The sequence below is a fragment of the Salvelinus alpinus genome, chromosome 30, assembly GCF_045679555.1.
Source record: "Salvelinus alpinus chromosome 30, SLU_Salpinus.1, whole genome shotgun sequence".
Lineage (NCBI taxonomy): Eukaryota > Metazoa > Chordata > Actinopteri > Salmoniformes > Salmonidae > Salvelinus > Salvelinus alpinus.
The window spans coordinates 36,619,704-36,636,507 of NC_092115.1; the positions used below are offsets into that span (position 1 = coordinate 36,619,704).

At 40.9% G+C, this 16,804-nt stretch overlaps 1 protein-coding gene and 1 long non-coding RNA gene across 3 annotated transcripts; one reads left to right on the forward strand and one right to left on the reverse strand.

Annotated features, from left to right (window-relative positions):
• The first annotated feature begins 10,322 nt into the window (after nucleotides 1–10,322).
• Nucleotides 10,323–12,934, forward strand: LOC139560281 (zinc finger protein 24-like). Its single transcript, XM_071376920.1, has 2 exons — nucleotides 10,323–10,743; nucleotides 11,559–12,934. The coding sequence occupies exons 1-2, from the start codon at nucleotides 10,467–10,469 to the stop codon at nucleotides 12,581–12,583; spliced, it is 1,302 nt and encodes a 433-aa protein (XP_071233021.1). The 5' UTR covers nucleotides 10,323–10,466; the 3' UTR covers nucleotides 12,584–12,934.
• A 1,296-nt stretch (nucleotides 12,935–14,230) lies between these two features.
• LOC139560284 (uncharacterized) lies at nucleotides 14,231–16,511 on the reverse strand. 2 transcript variants are annotated; one of them, XR_011671904.1, is made up of 5 exons: nucleotides 16,408–16,511; nucleotides 15,430–15,503; nucleotides 15,208–15,270; nucleotides 14,992–15,096; nucleotides 14,231–14,870 (listed from the first exon to the last, which is right to left on the reverse strand). It is a non-coding gene; the product is annotated as an uncharacterized lncRNA (long non-coding RNA). The 2 variants fall into 2 exon arrangements; XR_011671903.1 differs by lacking the exon at nucleotides 16,408–16,511 and having other exon boundaries at nucleotides 15,430–15,569.
• Nucleotides 16,512–16,804: the final 293 nt, after the last annotated feature.

The following is a 16,804-nucleotide window of genomic DNA, read 5'->3' on the forward strand; positions in this document are numbered from 1 at the left end:
AGCCTCTTAAAGAAGAAGTTACAGGTCTGTGAGAGCCAGAAATCTTGCTTGTTTGTAGGTGACCAAATACTTATTTTCCACCATAATTAGCAAATAAATTCATTAAAAATCCTACAATGTGATTTTTTTCCCTCATTTTGTCTGTCATAGTTGAAGTGTACCTATGATGAAAATTACAGGCCTCTCTCATCTTTTTAAGTGGGAGAACTTGCACAATTGGTGGCTGACTAAATACTTTTTTGCCCCACTGTATGCATAGATACTGTATGTCAGTCACTTCCTCCACCCACCACTCTATATATGAGGGTATGCAATAGGCCTACCTTTTATTAAAGAAACTGGAAAAAAGCACAGGCCTATCCCTTATTAGCTTAAGAGCTTGAAGAAAATAAAACAGATCTGATTATATAAAGTGATCTATAAGAGCACTTTGGTCTGAGATACTTTATGCTAGAAACAAGATGTAAAATACCTGGGAAATACCTGACTCCGATGCATATGGGGATATCATTGTTTTGTTTCTTTGACATTTAGAGGCTGACTTTGCTAGGGAATCAATCAAATTCTGTCTATCAATTGATTAAGCTATTAACTTTCTTTACAATAGAAGATGTTTAAACCCCTACTCTGATAACATAGTGATGTTGCTTTTGATACCGAAGCTCTGAGGCATACATCAAAATCACTAAGCAGTTTACTTCTAAGCAGTGTGCCTGTATCACTTTATCAGAAGAACGTGATCAATGACGTCCGAAGCGTTGTTTCCTCGAACAACCACCTGATTGGTTTGGTAGGCGATTGGTTTGGTAGAAAACAAAAAGGCTACTATGCGCACAAGCTCCAGCGTGTGGGATGTCATCTATAATAATTTGGATGCTCTAAATTCTTTTGACCAGCAGGTGCCAACAGTGTACACTGTGTTGATCAAAGCCTTGACTAGACACAATTGTCTAGAAAGCTTCAATGCTTCAGGAAGCTTAGTTTCCCCATCACTACCGAATAATGCCGCAACTGGGAACTCTAAACTCTGAAATCTCAGAATTCCGACTTCCGTGTGTTCAAAACAATGGGGACCTCGAAAAAACGAGCTCCAGCTGGGAAAATCGATTTGAACGGTTATCCAACTCAGAATTCCAACTCGGGAAATTGGGCCTCTTTCTAGAGCTCCGACATTCTGACCTGAAGATCACTGACTTCATGATTTGACCTCGTATTTTTCCGCGTTCCCAGTTGTTTTGAACGCGGACTAATAACGGGTTATTGGTGTACATGTAACCGTGGTCACTGACTCCTTGAAGGAGATATTTCCTGAGGGGTGCTGAAGATGGCGGCGAGTGCAGGCGAGATTTCAGCTTGCTCCGAGTAACCTTAACTTTTATCCCTCAAACGTAATTAAATGTAACGGAACTTGGCTTATAGTAAACACAATAGAGAACAGCGATAAGTTGACTGCTAATTTGATCTGAAACTTTGAGAAATGGAAGGAAAAAATGTGCGAAAGAGCAAACGGAGAAAAACCGCTACCTGATTCCTCGGGAGAAGAAATGGAGGATTCTGGACATTCGGTTGATTCTGAAAATCCAGTTACTAGTCCGCGAATTACAGGTCAACATAATCGATGCTGTCTCTGCAAAGATAAACGAAAGAGCCGATAGTCTGGAGGAAATGATAAGCGAAAATACATCAAAAATAGTTGACCTCGAGACCTCTCTGAATCATGCATACAAGAGTATCGAAGAGCTTAAACTTGCAAACACTGCTACTTCTGAGAAATGCACTGCACAGGAGAAGACCATTGCAGACATGCAAGAGCGCTTATCGAAGCAGAGCGATACCGGAGAAGGTGGGGGCTACGGTTTTAAGGTGAACCGGAGGACCAGGATGAGAATGTGAAGCGCTTAGTAAGAGACATTTGTAACCGGACTTCCCCGATGGTTATATGGATATGGCTGTGGATGTATCTCATCTTATTGGGAAGAAGAAAGATGCCTTTCATCAGCTGCTCGATCATCATCCAGTTTGCTTTTCGCGCAGCGAGAGATGCAGTTTGGAAGAAAGCAAAGGAAAGCTCCTTTCTGAAAGAGAGAAAATTTAGATTCGGTGAGGACTTGACTGCAGCAGATAAGGCAGCAAAGGCAAAATTGTGGCCTCTTGTACAACAGGCCTGAAATCAAAGAAAGGGTGGATACTACAGGGGAATCAGAGCCTTTTTTGCTGACTGAAAATAAATACGACCGGGGTGATTTGTTCTGTCGGTAGGTTTACAAGGTAGCTCCTTCCCCACTGAAAACTGAGCGTTCTAGTTTTGAATTATGGTGTTACTGTTTACAAGTTAAGACTTCTGTTAATACATACAGTGGGGAGAACAAGTATTTGATACACTGCCGATTTTGCAGGTTTTCCTACTTACAAAGCATGTAGAGGTCTGTCATTTTTATCATAGGTACACTTCAACTGTGAGAGACGGAATCTAAAACAAAAGTCCAGAAAATCACATTGTATGATTTTTAAGTAATTAATTTGCATTTTATTGCATGACATAAGTATTTGATCACCTACCAACCAGTAAGAATTCCGGCTCTCACAGACCTGTTAGTTTTTCTTTAAGAAGCCCTCCTGTTCTCCACTCATTACCTGTATTAACTGCACCTGTTTGAACTCGTTACCTGTATAAAAGACACCTGTCCACACACTCAATCAAACAGACTCCAACCTCTCCACAATGGCCAAGACCAGAGAGCTGTGTAAGGACATCAGGGATAAATTGTAGACCTGTACAAGGCTGGGATGGGCTACAGGACAATAGGCAAGCAGCTTGATGAGAAGGCAACAACTGTTGGCACAATTATTAGAAAATGGAAGAAGTTCAAGATGACGGTCAATCACCCTCGGTCTATGGCTCCATGCAAGATCTCACCTCGTGGGGCATCAATGATCATGAGGAATGTGAGGGATCAGCCCAGAACTACACGGCAGGACCTGGTCAATGACCTGAAGAGAGCTGGGACCACAGTCTCAAAGAAAACCATTAGTAACACACTACGCCGTCATGGATTAAAATCCTGCAGCGCACGCAAGGTCCCCCTGCTCAAGCCAGCGCATGTCCAGGCCCGTCTGAAGTTTGCCAATGACCATCTGGATGATCCAGAGGAGGAATGGGAGAAGGTCATGTGGTCTGATGAGACAAAAATAGAGCTTTTTGCTCTAAACTCCACTCGCCGTGTTTGGAGGAATAGAAGGATGAGTACAACCCCAAGAACACCATCCCAACCGTGAAGCATGGAGGTGGAAACATCATTCTTTGGGGATGCTTTTCTGCAAAGGGGACAGGACGACTGCACCGTATTGAGGGGAGGATGGATGGGGCCATGTATCGCGAGATCTACACCAACAACCTCCTTCCCTCAGTAAGAGCATTGAAGATGGGTCGTGGCTGGGTCTTCCAGCATGACAACGACCCGAAACACACAGCCAGGGCAACTAAGGAGTGGCTCCGTAAGAAGCATCTCAAGGTCCTGGAGTGGCCTAGCCAGTCTCCAGACCTGAACCCAATAGAAAATCTTTGGAGGGAGCCGAAAGTCCGTATTGCCCAGCGACAGCCCCGAAACCTGAAGGATCTGGAGAAGGTCTGTATGGAGGAGTGGGCCAAAATCCCTGCTGCAGTGTGTGCAAACCTGGTCAAGAACTACAGGAAACGTATGATCTCTGTAATTGCAAACTAAGGTTTCTGTACCAAATATTAAGTTCTGCTTTTCTGATGTATCAAATACTTATGTCATGCAATAAAATGCAAATTAATTACTTAAAAATCATACAATGTGATTTTCTGGATTTTTGTTTTAGATTCCGTCTCTCACAGTTGAAGTGTACCTATGATAAAAATGACAGACCTCTACATGCTTTGTAAGTAGGAAAACCTGCAAAATCATCAGTGTATCAAATACTTGTTCTCCCCACTGTATATGAAGCAACTTTTTATAGAGAGGGTAGAGTTGAGATTGCATAGGATTTTTCTTTATATTCTGTAGATATGGACTTGAAGTTTATGTCAATCAATGCCAGAGGGATACAAAACCTGTTGAAGAGAAAAGCTTTTTTTTTTGTAAGGACTGCAACGCAGATCTTGTATTCGTTCAAGAAACACATTCATGCAAAGAGGACTATAATTATTGGAAAAATCAGTGGGGCAATTTCATTTTTTGGGCCCACGGGACCAGTCATTCAGTTGGGGGTTGCGATTTTAGCACACAACTTCAAAGGGAAATTTTTGTTTACTCAAATGGACTCCAATGGACATTGGCTAGTAGCGATCATCAACCACATGGACAAATTATTTGTGTTGTGTAATGTATATGGATACTGTTCTAGTCCCCCAAATAACTTACTTCTAGAGGAAATTTAAGAAATTCTTAAAAGTCTTCTGAGAAAATATCCATCCAGTCAGATTATAGTTGGTGGAGATTTTAATATGGTTTATTCTAATGAGACTGATAGATTGCCCCATAGGCCTAACATTGGTGTGAACAAGTTGGTGAATTTCTACCAAAGCCTGAACTTAATTGACATATGGAGAGTTAAAAACCCTGGAGAGAAACAATACACATGGAGTAATAGAGATCGTTCTTTACAATCAAGAATTGATTTGTGGGTGATAACCTCTAGTCTTGAGCCCAACACTGTAGAGGTAAAAATACTGCCTGAGTCCTGACGGATCATAAAGTGTGGCAGAAACATTATGTGGTTGACTGTAAGAATGTGCAGTAATGATGGTAAGAAATACTCTGGTGGTTATTGGAAATTAAATAACTCATTGTTATTGCATGATGATTTAAAAAATGTGATTAAGAATCTAATTTCTGTTTACTGGAGTTTAGCTACATCTAATGCAGAATATGGGAAATATTGGGAACTGCTGAAATTTAAAATCCACTCAGCCTGTATTACTTATGGAAAAAGGCTTGCTTTAAGAAGGATATGTGAGGTAGCTGAACTCTCTAAGACAATTGCGGATATCACAGAGATTGAGCATCTTGATCTTAATGAGAAAGCTAAATTGAATGATTTACAGAATCAACTAGATACATTGTATGAGGAAAAGGCTAGAGGAGCTTTCACAAGATCCAGAAAACAATGGCTTGAAAAAGGCGAAAAGAACAGTAGATACTTTTTTAATATGGAAAAGAGGAGAGGGGAACTCAACACACTTCGGAAATGTAAGATTAATGGGGTTACCACTGAGGATAGAGAGTTGTTATCAGACTTTACCACTAAGTTTTATGAGAATCTTTACTCCTTAGATAACAATTTGAGTGACTAAGGATCTCCTTGATTCTATAGAGAATGTTAATTCGGTTAGTGAAGAATTCAATCGGTCTTGTTGTCAAGATTGATCCATTATTGACATCCAGTACGTGGTTGCTCAGTTAAAAAATAACAAATCTCCAGGTTGTGATGGATTAACCTGTAACGTTCGTCGTCTGGAGGAGAAGAAGAGGACCAAGATGCAGCGTGGTAAGTGTCCATAATGTTTTAATAATAAAACTGAACACTGAAACAAAAACAATAAACCAACAAACGAACAGTCCTGAGAGGTGAAACACAAAAACACTAAACAGGAAATAACCACCCACGAAACCCAGGTGGAAAAAGGCTACCTAAGTATGATTCTCAATCAGAGACAACTAACGACACCTGCCTCTGATTGAGAATCATACCAGGCCAAACGAAAAAAACAACATAGACAAATGAACATAGATAACCCACCCAACTCACGCCCTGACCACACTAAAACAAAGAAATAACAAAAGAACTAGGGTCAGAACGTGACATAACCTCTGAATTTTACAAAACCTTCTCTGAAGAAATAGCACAATTTTTACTTGAAACCTTTAAGGAGGCTATAAAGAAGGGAGAACTACCTGCCTGTCTGAAGCAAGGGGTTATTACTCTTATACCTAAACCACACAAGGATCTCTTAAATATTGATAATTGGCATCCAATCACACTCCTAAATAACGACTACAAAATTATAGCCTTAATTTTTGCGAAAATGTTAAAGTCTTGCTTGAATGATCTGATTGATGAATATCAATCAGGGTTTATGAAAGGGTGCCATATACAGTGGGGAGAACAAGTATTTGATACACTGCCGATTTTGCAGGTTTTCCTACTTACAAAGCATGTAGAGGTCTGTAATTTTTATCATAGGTACACTTCAACTGTGAGAGACGGAATCTAAAACAAAAATCCAGAAAATCACATTGTATGATTTTTAAGTAATTAATTTGCATTTTATTGCATGACATAAGTATTTGATACATCAGAAAAGCAGAACTCAATATTTGGTACAGAAACCTTTGTTTGCAATTACAGAGATCATACGTTTCCTGTAGTTCTTGACTAGGTTTGCACACACTGCAGCAGGGATTTTGGCCCACTCCTCCCTACAGATCTTCTCCAGATCCTTCAGGTTTCGGGGCTGTCGCTGGGCAATACGGACTTTCAGCTCCCTCCAAAGATTTTCTATTGGGTTCAGGTCTGGAGACTGGCTAGGCCACTCCAGGACCTTGAGATGCTTCTTACGGAGCCACTCCTTAGTTGCCATGGCTGTGTGCTTCGTGTCGTTGTCATGCTGGAAGACCCAGCCACGACCCATCTTCAATGCTCTTACTGAGGGAAGGAGGTTGTTGGCCAAGATCTCGCGATACATGGCCCCATCCATCCTCCCCTCAATACGGTGCAGTCGTCCTGTCCCCTTTGCAGAAAAGCATCCCCAAAGAATGATGTTTCCACCTCCATGCTTCACGGTTGGGATGGTGTTCTTGGGGTTGTACTCATACTTCTTCTTCCTCCAAACACGGCGAGTGGAGTTAGACCAAAAAGCTCTATTTTTGTCTCATCAGACCACATGACCTTCTCCCATTCCTCCTCTGGATCATCCAGATGGTCATTGGCAAACTTCAGACAGGCCTGGACATGCACTGGCTTAAGCAGGGGGACCTTGCGTGCGCTGCAGGATTTTAATCCATGACGGCGTAGTGTGTTACTAATGGTTTTCTTTGAGACTGTGGTCCCAGCTCTCTTCAGGTCATTGACCAGGTCCTGCCGTGTAGTTCTGGGCTGATCCCTCACCTTCCTCATGATCATTGATGCCCCACGAGGTGAAATCTTGCATGGAGCCCCAGACCGAGGGTGATTGACCGTCATCTTGAACTTCTTCCATTTTCTAATAATTGCGCCAACAGTTGTTTCCTTCTCACCAAGCTGCTTGCCTATTGTCCTGTAGCCCATCCCAGCCTTGTGCAGGTCTACAATTTTATCCCTGATGTCCTTACACAGCTCTCTGGTCTTGGCCATTGTGGAGAGGTTGGAATCTGTTTGATTGTGTGTGGACAGGTGTCTTTTATACAGGTAACGAGTTCAAACAGGTGCAGTTAATACAGGTAATGAGTGGAGAACAGGAGGGCTTCTTAAAGAAAAACTAACAGGTCTGTGAGAGCCGGAATTCTTACTGGTTGGTAGGTGATCAAATACTTATGTCATGCAATAAAATGCAAATTAATTATTTAAAAATCATACAATGTGATTTTCTGGATTTTTGTTTTAGATTCCGTCTCTCACAGTTGAAGTGTACCTATGATAAAAATTACAGACCTCTACATGCTTTGTAAGTAGGAAAACCTGCAAAATCGGCAGTGTATCAAATACTTGTTCTCCCCACTGTATCTAATAATCTGAGGCTGGTGTTAGACTTGGTTGAGTATTGTGATCTATTGGATTACTTCCCTGTTATCCTATTTTGGGATTTTCAGAAAGCATTTGATACAGTAAGTCACAATTTTATCTTTGATTGTTTTAAGCATTTGAAATTTGGTCGTTTTTGTTGTTGATGCTATTAGAACTCTGTATAATGGTGGCAATAGCTGTATCAAACTCTGTCATGGAACATCCTCAAGGTTTAACATTTACAAAGGAATACGACAAGGTTGTCCAATTTCACCTTTTTATTTTTGTTAGTATCTCAAATGTTATGCTCATTAGTTCATAAAAGTCAATTTGAAGGCATTACATTCCAGTCCAGAGAGATCAGTTATCCCAACTGGTGGATGACACCTCACTTTTTTTTAATTAATGTGTCACAAGCTAGATTAGCATTGGATATCGTGAAGCAGTTCTCCAAAATCTCAGGTTTGGCATTAAATCTTTCCAAATGTGAGATGTTTGTTTTGAAAGGAGCTGTCAATCCAGCAGATTGTAACATCTCTGAAAAAGATACTGTAATCTACCTCGGTGTAAAGATCACCAAAAATCTTAAGGCTGTGAATGATCTTAATTTGAACCCTGTAACTGAATCTGTCAACAACAAAAAATTATCCTCATGGTTAGCGAGGGATTTAAGTCTTCAAGGAAGGGTGCTTTTATCCAAAGCTGAGGGGCTATCTCGTGCATCCTATCTGTTTTCATCTATTGACATTCCCAAATCCACTTGCTGTACCTTAGATAGGCTTTTGTACAACTTCGTATGGAAAAACAAGCCACATAAGATAAAAAGAGATGTTATCACCAACAGGGTTTGTGATGGCGGTCTAAATGTCTTAGACTTCACTCTCTTCAATCAGATATCAAAGGTCAACTGGATTAAAAGATACATAAAAAATCCTCATAGTTTCTGGAATATTATACCTCATTTTGTGTTTCAGAAGTTCGGAGGGCTTCATTTTTTACTACAATGTCCATATATTGTGGGTAAACTTCCTGTGAAACTGGCGGCTTTTCACAAGCAGGCTTTAATGTGCTGGGCTTTGTTGTATAAACACAACTTTTCACCTCATAAATGTTTTATATGGAACAATGGGTCGATATTACATAGAAACAAGATGTTATTTAACCATAAATGGTTCTCGAAAAACATTGTCCTTGTCAGCCAATTAGTTAATATTAGTGGGAATCTATTTACACTGATAGAATTTATGGAAAGATATGACTTTGAGGTTTCTAGCAAGGAATATGACACTGTTATTAAAGCTAAACCTAGTGGGATAAAAACTTGACTTCAGAATAATGCATCATTTGGAATATCTCCGATTGTAAGCGATATCCAGGTGAATGGCATTGGTCTACTAGATACGAAATTCAACAATCGTTTATTAAGGGATATTTTCTACAGGAAGTCTATTCCCTCTTTGATATTTTGTTGGGCTTCATCGTTTGATGTAAACTGGCACCGTGCTTGGCTCACTCCACACAAATTTATGGTGACCAATAAAGTAAAGGAGATCTCGTTTAAGATTATCCATAGATTCTATCTGTGTAATAGCTTGATTTCTAAATATATACCTGATGTTACCAGTGAATGCAGTTTTTGTGAACTAGAAACAATCTATTGAACAGTTATTCTGTCATTGTTTATATAGTGAAGTGTTCTGGACTGATGTAAAACTATATATTGGCCTCAAATTGCATACAACCGTTGAAATTTGACATATTATTTTACTACACTGATTCTACAATTGAACGTGAGTATGTCATAAATCTCTTTATTTTATGAGGAAACATTTTCATACACAAATAAAAATGTATGAAGAAAAAGGCCCTTTTTAAATCTGATTTGGAAAACTATTTAGTCTTTAAAATGTATACAACAAAAAAATGTCCAAAAAATGTATTCACTATATGTCTGTATTTGAATTGATATAATGTGGATTCGTTTTATTTTTTAAATTATTTATTTGTGGAATCCCTCTGGCTGTTATGTTTATGTTTTGCATATTACTGTTAATAAAATTTAAAAATTTAAAAAGGAGATATTTCCTTGTCGGAGTTTACCCAGAATACACCGAGCGACCCATTGCCAACGTACGCGGTGTGTTAACAGATATACTTTTTGAGGAGATGAGAAACTCTTTTGTAATCAATTAACGGCCGCGCGGTGCATTCTGGGTGATTCTGGGACAAGACGAGCTCTCCTACAAGGAGTGAATGGGAGTCAATTGGGCGCTAGCTCAAAAACCCAACATTAGCATGAATTTCGTAAACAAGAAGTACAATATCAATAACAAATCCGAGACGTGAGATAATTAACTTGTTATCTGTAATATCGTATAGCTTTGGAATCGGGACACTGTGTACTTTCAAGGAAAATAGGCAAGTTTCTCGACTCATACCCTGACTTTGAGAATGGATCGTGACGATGAGTTTAGCAACCGCATGACGCAGCATGACAACTTAAACGCGATTGGGCGACAGTCTGACTACATTCTTTGCCCAAAAAATATTCCCATCTCCTCCTTTCTCTAATATCGCTGGGATTATTACGATTCCAAGGGAGTTTCCGATTTCCTTAAAAGTATATCCGCTCCTCCCCTCAGTTTGTTTTCGCGGAAGTAAAATCCATCAGCGATAGCTAGCCAACTATTGGATTTTCCAGCTGAATATTATCTTTAGAAACATAACACTAGTCCGATAAAATGTTGTTCCAGGAGAATATGACCAACTGTGTTACTTTTCAGACCAAATTATCATCCGTTATGGATGTGTTGGCCAAAGCTGCAGTGGCAGAAATAAGTAAATTGTTCGATGATGGGTTTGCTGTGTTACGCTTGGAAATGTGCCATAGAGAAAATGAAATTGAAGCCTTGAAAAGAAAATTATTTATGGAGAACGAACGGCAAGCGACGAGTTCCAAACTGCGAGAAGCAGGCAATTCTTCCACATGTTCTTCGTCTTCCAGAAGGACAGAGCAGGGTAAGCCTGCGCGTGCTTGCTTACTGTACTAGCTAACTAGGTTGACTTATCTAAAATGTGTTGTTGTCCAGTGTCCATCTCAACTCAGGGGTCAATTCTTAACAGTATTAACAACATAACTGACAATAATTTAGCTCAATGCCTAGCTAGTGTACATATTGCCAGGAAACCCAACGTTGAATTGCATTGAATTCTGTTGGGCAGAAATGAGCGTTTGAGTAAGGGTAGTTTCCTCTCACGACCTCTGTTGAATACAATTATATTTTAACCTACTTTACCGGTTGTCCGTGCAGTTGGTCTTTTTGGCGTTAGGAATGTGACACAATACATCCACAGAAAATTATGATTACATCAACTTTACAAAGCTCTGGTAGTGGGTTCAGATTTCTATCACGCGAAGCATGCACTTAACCATGAAAGCACGAGCTCGGCAAGTATGCGTGCATCTCATGAATGTATTTTTTAAATCTTGTGCACATGCTTCAGGTGATAGAAATTCGAAAGCACTGCCAGTGCCTCACATTCCTACCTCCAAAAGGATCAACCGCACAGACAAATATCAAAAAGTTCAAAAATATTTTTTTTCAACATTCTGACTTGTAGAGGTTGTGAAGGGAAACTTTCCACATTCAAACACTCATTTCTGCCCTATGTGGAATTCAATGCAATTCGAGGTCAGGTTTCCAGGCAAGTGTAGATAATGGGTATCAGTTTTATTGTTGACCTATGTTAAATTGTTCAGTACACTCTCAACTTTGTTTTACAGTGCTTCTGACATATAGCTTCTGACAGTTCAGTTAAACCTTCCCTTTCAGGGTCCAAGGGGTCTGATGAGGATGCTGGTGAAAGAACTTCATTTGAGCACACCGCCAGAGACAAAGTGTTCACACCTAAAGACAAACAACTGGATCAAAATAGACCACAGCCACCTAAAGAATCAGTAGAGGGGCTCAATGAACAGTACAGGTCTGTCCAGCGAGGGAAGGGTAGTGCACTAGAGTTAGTGAAGACAGAGCATGAGGAGGAGTATGACGTTATTTCACTACATACATCGGGAAGTGAACATGGCACAGAGCAATCAGATCATCAGGAAACTGAGTTTGCCATGGATCGCAGAGAGAGTCATCTGTGGGCGTCTGTATCAGAGATCAACTGTGACTCTGAGGGTCCAGATTGCTCATATGGTACGGAACAATATACACGGGATCTCAATACAGACATACAGCTTATTCAAAGTGCTGTGGAGGGTCTTGATAGCGATCCATCATCAGAGATGGGGTACATAAACAGACTAATGAAAGAAGAGATGCGAGCACAGTCTGGTTGGAATGACCAAAGAAGGACCCCTATAGATTTGGTTCAAGCACAACCAGGACAGCAGAGAGCGCAAACTATGTACCCAGAGAGAAGGGAGGATGGAACTACTACCAGAGTGCCGTCAGACAAACAAACGCGAACCAATGAGGGTGCAGCATATTCCAACGTTTGGCTAAACAATGTATTCTCGTTTGCCCCAAATGGTTTCAACTCCGCAAAGGTAGCCCCAAGGAGTACCCCAGCAAGAGAGAAGTGGTTTGTTTGCACCTTTTGCGGAAAGAGCTTTGACAGGGTCAGTCACTTGGAGATGCATCAACGGATTCATACAGGAGAGAAACCGTACAGCTGTGTGACATGTGGGAGGTGTTTTGCTCAGCAGAGTAATCTTCGCACACATCAGCGAGTACACAGGGGCCTCAGAACAAAGCAAACGAAAAGTAATCACAATGACGAGACGACTAAGAACATTCTAGAGAAACCAGCTGGGTCCCGCCCCACACATTATGAAACACAGCCTCATTAATATAAACTTTTTCTAATGACTGAGAACAAAGTGTTCATGACAAGACAGTCAAGACACTCGTGCAAAAAGCCGCAGTGTGCTACTTTTGTTTTCCTATTCTTAAAGTGAGAGCAGTGCGACCCTACCACAACTGTTACACTAGTGGTGCTAATATACTGTAGGGAGTTAAAGTTACAGGTTTACATCCTCCTGCTTGTATATTTTAAAAGGAACAGTTATCAAGAGGTGGATCTCCATCGTCTTTTTAGTTTTTGTAGGACTATGCCAGAGACAACACATCTGGAGAGAAAATACAATGGATGTGCTTTTATCAATGCATACATTTTTATGAATAAACATAAATTCTCTGAACTTTGAGCCCTTGTTGTTGTTGAAATACACTGAGAATACAAAACATTAACACCTGCTCTTTCCATAATATAATAATTTATACAATTTCTATAGCGCTTTTCATAGAATCTCCGTGCTTCAAGAGCAAAAAAAAAAAACGCAATATATCATGACAGATGAACCAATAGAGGCCAAGTCTTTGAAAGCTGCATCCTCGAAGATGGAGAGGGTCAGTTCATGGCTTGAGCAGAGAGAGCTGGTCAGAGGATGGTGATGGAGTCTGTTGATGATCTTGTAGGGGGCGCGTCTGGGAACCAGCCTGACTCTTATAGCCACTGGTCTTCTTCTCTTCCAGTCTGTGTAGCACCCACTTGGGTGATGCCTCAGCAGCTCTGGAGACCAGAAAGTTCACCACACAAAGTTCACAATAGTAGCCAGTCGTCCTCACTACGAGCGCTCTCTCTTAGTACTACTATATTCCCGCATCTCCCATTCCTCTCACGTTTCAGGCGACTCCTGAAAATTGTTCTCAGAAGATCGGGAATTGGCAGCCAGAAGAAACAAAAAAGCTGGTAATGTGTCCAGATGCATTTTTCAAACAAAAATATTAGCCAGCTAGCTAGTTAGCCAAGCCAAAGACTTTTAACCTGTCAGTAAATCTGCAAATTCGTACCAGTCAAACGTTTGACACGCCTACTCATTCCAGGGTTTACTATTTTCTACATTGTAGAATAATAGTGAGACATCAAAACTATGAAATAACACATATGCAATCATGTAGTAACCAAAAGAGTGTTAAATCAAAATGTTTTATATTTGAGATTCTTCAAAGTAGCCACCCTTTGCCTTGACAGCTTTGCACACTCTTGGCATTCTCTCAACCAGCTTCACCTGGAATGGTGAAGCTAGGGCACCATGGCAACTATAGAACATGACAGAATGACCAGGTGAATACAGATGAAAGCTATGATCCCTTATTGATGTCACTTGTTAAAGAGACAGGTTAGAGAAGGATTTTTAAGCCTTGAGACATGTATTTAGAGGGTGAATGAACAAGACATTTTATATTTATGCCCTTTGAGAGGCATTTGAAAATCTCCCTGGTATTTGTGGTTGAATCTGTGTTTGAAATTCACTGCTAGACTGAGGAACCTTACATATAATTGTGTGGGGTACTGGCATGAGGTAGTCATTCAAAAACCACAGTGTTACACACAGAGTCCATGCAACGTATGTGACTTGTTAAGCAGATTTTTTTGTCCTGAACTTATTTAGGCTCGCCATAACAAGGGGTTGAAAACTTTTTCACTCAAGACATTTAAGCTTTTCATAAAAAATGTTTAATCAAAAAACATAATTCTACTTTGAAATGGGATATTGTCTGTAGGCCAGTGACAAAAAAAATCTAAATTTAATCCATTTGTAATAACGCTGTAACACAACAAATCAAGGGGTGTGAATACTTTCTGAAGGCACTGTATACAAGAAGCCCATGCTGATGGAAAAAAAGGACAAAGTCAACCTAAAAATGGCAATTAATGTGAACATGAGGTTGCCAAACACTCACTTCAGTCCAACTGTATCCAAGTTCAGTTCACAGGAGTGAGTAGCAGGCCACCATGACCATGGGGTTAGAGTGGAGCTGAGGGCAGTTCCCTTTTCAACCAACTCCTTTCACCCCTGTCGAGATGTTCTGTCCTCTGGGGTGTAGGAGGGTGGTGTTGGAGTGTGGTTTGGGCTGCAGAAACCCATTGCTGTGGTTGAAGAGTGCCGCTGAGATCTGGTAAGAACTGGTGTCACAGTCAGCCTCATCAACCTCCAGCACGTCCTGTCTGTGGACCCAGTCGTCCCCTTCGGTCACACCCTCCCTCTGGCCACCCAGGTCACTGAGCATTGGGAGGATGTCTGCCACACACTGCCATCCTGCTCCTGGGGACGAGGAAGGAAGGCCAGAGTCCTGAAAAATAGAGAGCCACATATTGGGAGGCATTAAGATAAACAGATAGTTCTTTCAGTTATTACAGAGTAAACTTAGTGTGCATTTTCAAACAGCCCCTTCATACTCTCTCTGCACTCACGCCAGCTAGATTGGTACAGGACGGGGCGGCCTAGGTAGTCCAAATCACCCTCTCGAACCGTCCCCCACCGAGGGTGGATTGACTGCCTTTGTAGATGGGATGGTCCTAACGAGAGGGATCACAATAATCCACAGATTAAACATCAATGAAATCAGTATGATACTGTACATAATGTTGTAAATGTATAATATTGTTGAAGCTTTTATGAACTATCACCTCAAGGGACATTAGGCTTTTTTTCATTTCACTGTCTAGTCTGAGTAGTGTACAGTCTTCATTCTGTGGGTAGGGTGACAATTAGAGAAAGACAAAAATGATTGCTGGCAAACACTCATTCACAAGTAGATGATAACTAATAACTGAAAATGACCCCTCTAAGAAAATGAGAGATGACTGAAAATACGAGTAACAGGTGTTTGAAATGAAAGTACTCTGTACCTGTCATCTGGGGTCTGTGCTGACAGAGTTGAGTCTTGTGGAGGAGGCCTATCTGGAGAGTGTTGATTTCTAACCTATGAAAGAGCTTTTTAGAAACTAAGGAGGATTTAAGGATAGGGAAAGGGGGTTCCAAGTATTGTGGAAATCAACTCATGTCCTTTCGCGAAGCTCCATCTCTAATGTCCTGTTATTGCGTCTATGGTATTAGTTAACTAAGATGATAATGACGATGACCAACACCCCAGCAGCCACACCTATAATGATCATCACTAGAGTGTCAAAGATCACTTCCTGCACACTCTGAGATGTCTCTGATTGGGAAGGAAAGAGGGAATGCACACAAAATTGTAAACTCAAACAACCAAAGGTAGCGATTGCAGTGCCATGTATATAGGATGCAGTTTTGTTGCAACTTTAGTGACATCTGTATTTCAGATTATTATCACAAGGGGGCAGCAATGTTACAAATATTACTAATCAGGTATCAAATAAAAAAATTAAGAATGATCACATGCACCAATACAACAGTGAAACGCTTACTTACAAGCCCTTAACCAACAATGCAGTTAAGAAAAATAAATAAAAGTAACAAAAAATTAAAGAGCAGCAGTAAAATAAATAATAAGGCATGTAATAATAAGCCAAACTCCTGTTCCAATTGACATGTTTTGGTCTAGCACCTCTTCATCCAATACCATGTCCAGAACATGCATCTCTGTGGACACCTCAATCTCCTCAGCCATGAGGCTGTCCTAGTCAGAATCCTGACATGTCATGAGGAAGAAGGAGAACACATTCTGTATACTGCCATTAACTTACATTGTCAGAGGAACATATTGACTCAGAATCACTTAACCAATAAATTGAGCATCACAAATGTATTTTATTTCAAAGATTGACTGTGCTGGAATGGACCTTGGATAAACTACACCACAAAAAACAGACTGAAAGAAGGGATGGGCTTATGGGGCCACATACCACACAAATCTCTTCAGAGTAAGACAGCACGTCCTTACAGGCAGACTGCCTTCCTCATCCTCCCATTATTCATCCAGAACAGGAGGAGGAAGGCCAGTAGGAGGCAGGACACCACTAGAGGGTGGCAGGGATGAAGAGGACAAAGGACTGAGAGGGGAGAGGGAAGAGAGGAGCCATGAGTGAAGAGGAGTGAACCCCTCTTTAAGAATTGGTTCTCTGTGCTTATGAGTGGAGAGGTGAGGGAGGAGGAGGCGGTGGGGGAGAGGGAGGATGTGGTGGATGTTAGCCTGGAGGGCTGGAGAGACTGGCAGGAGGAGGGCTGTGATGCACATGAGGTCACAGAGAGGGCCTTAGGCAGCACAGAGGCCTGGAGCAGGAGTCTGTTCTCCATGCTGTC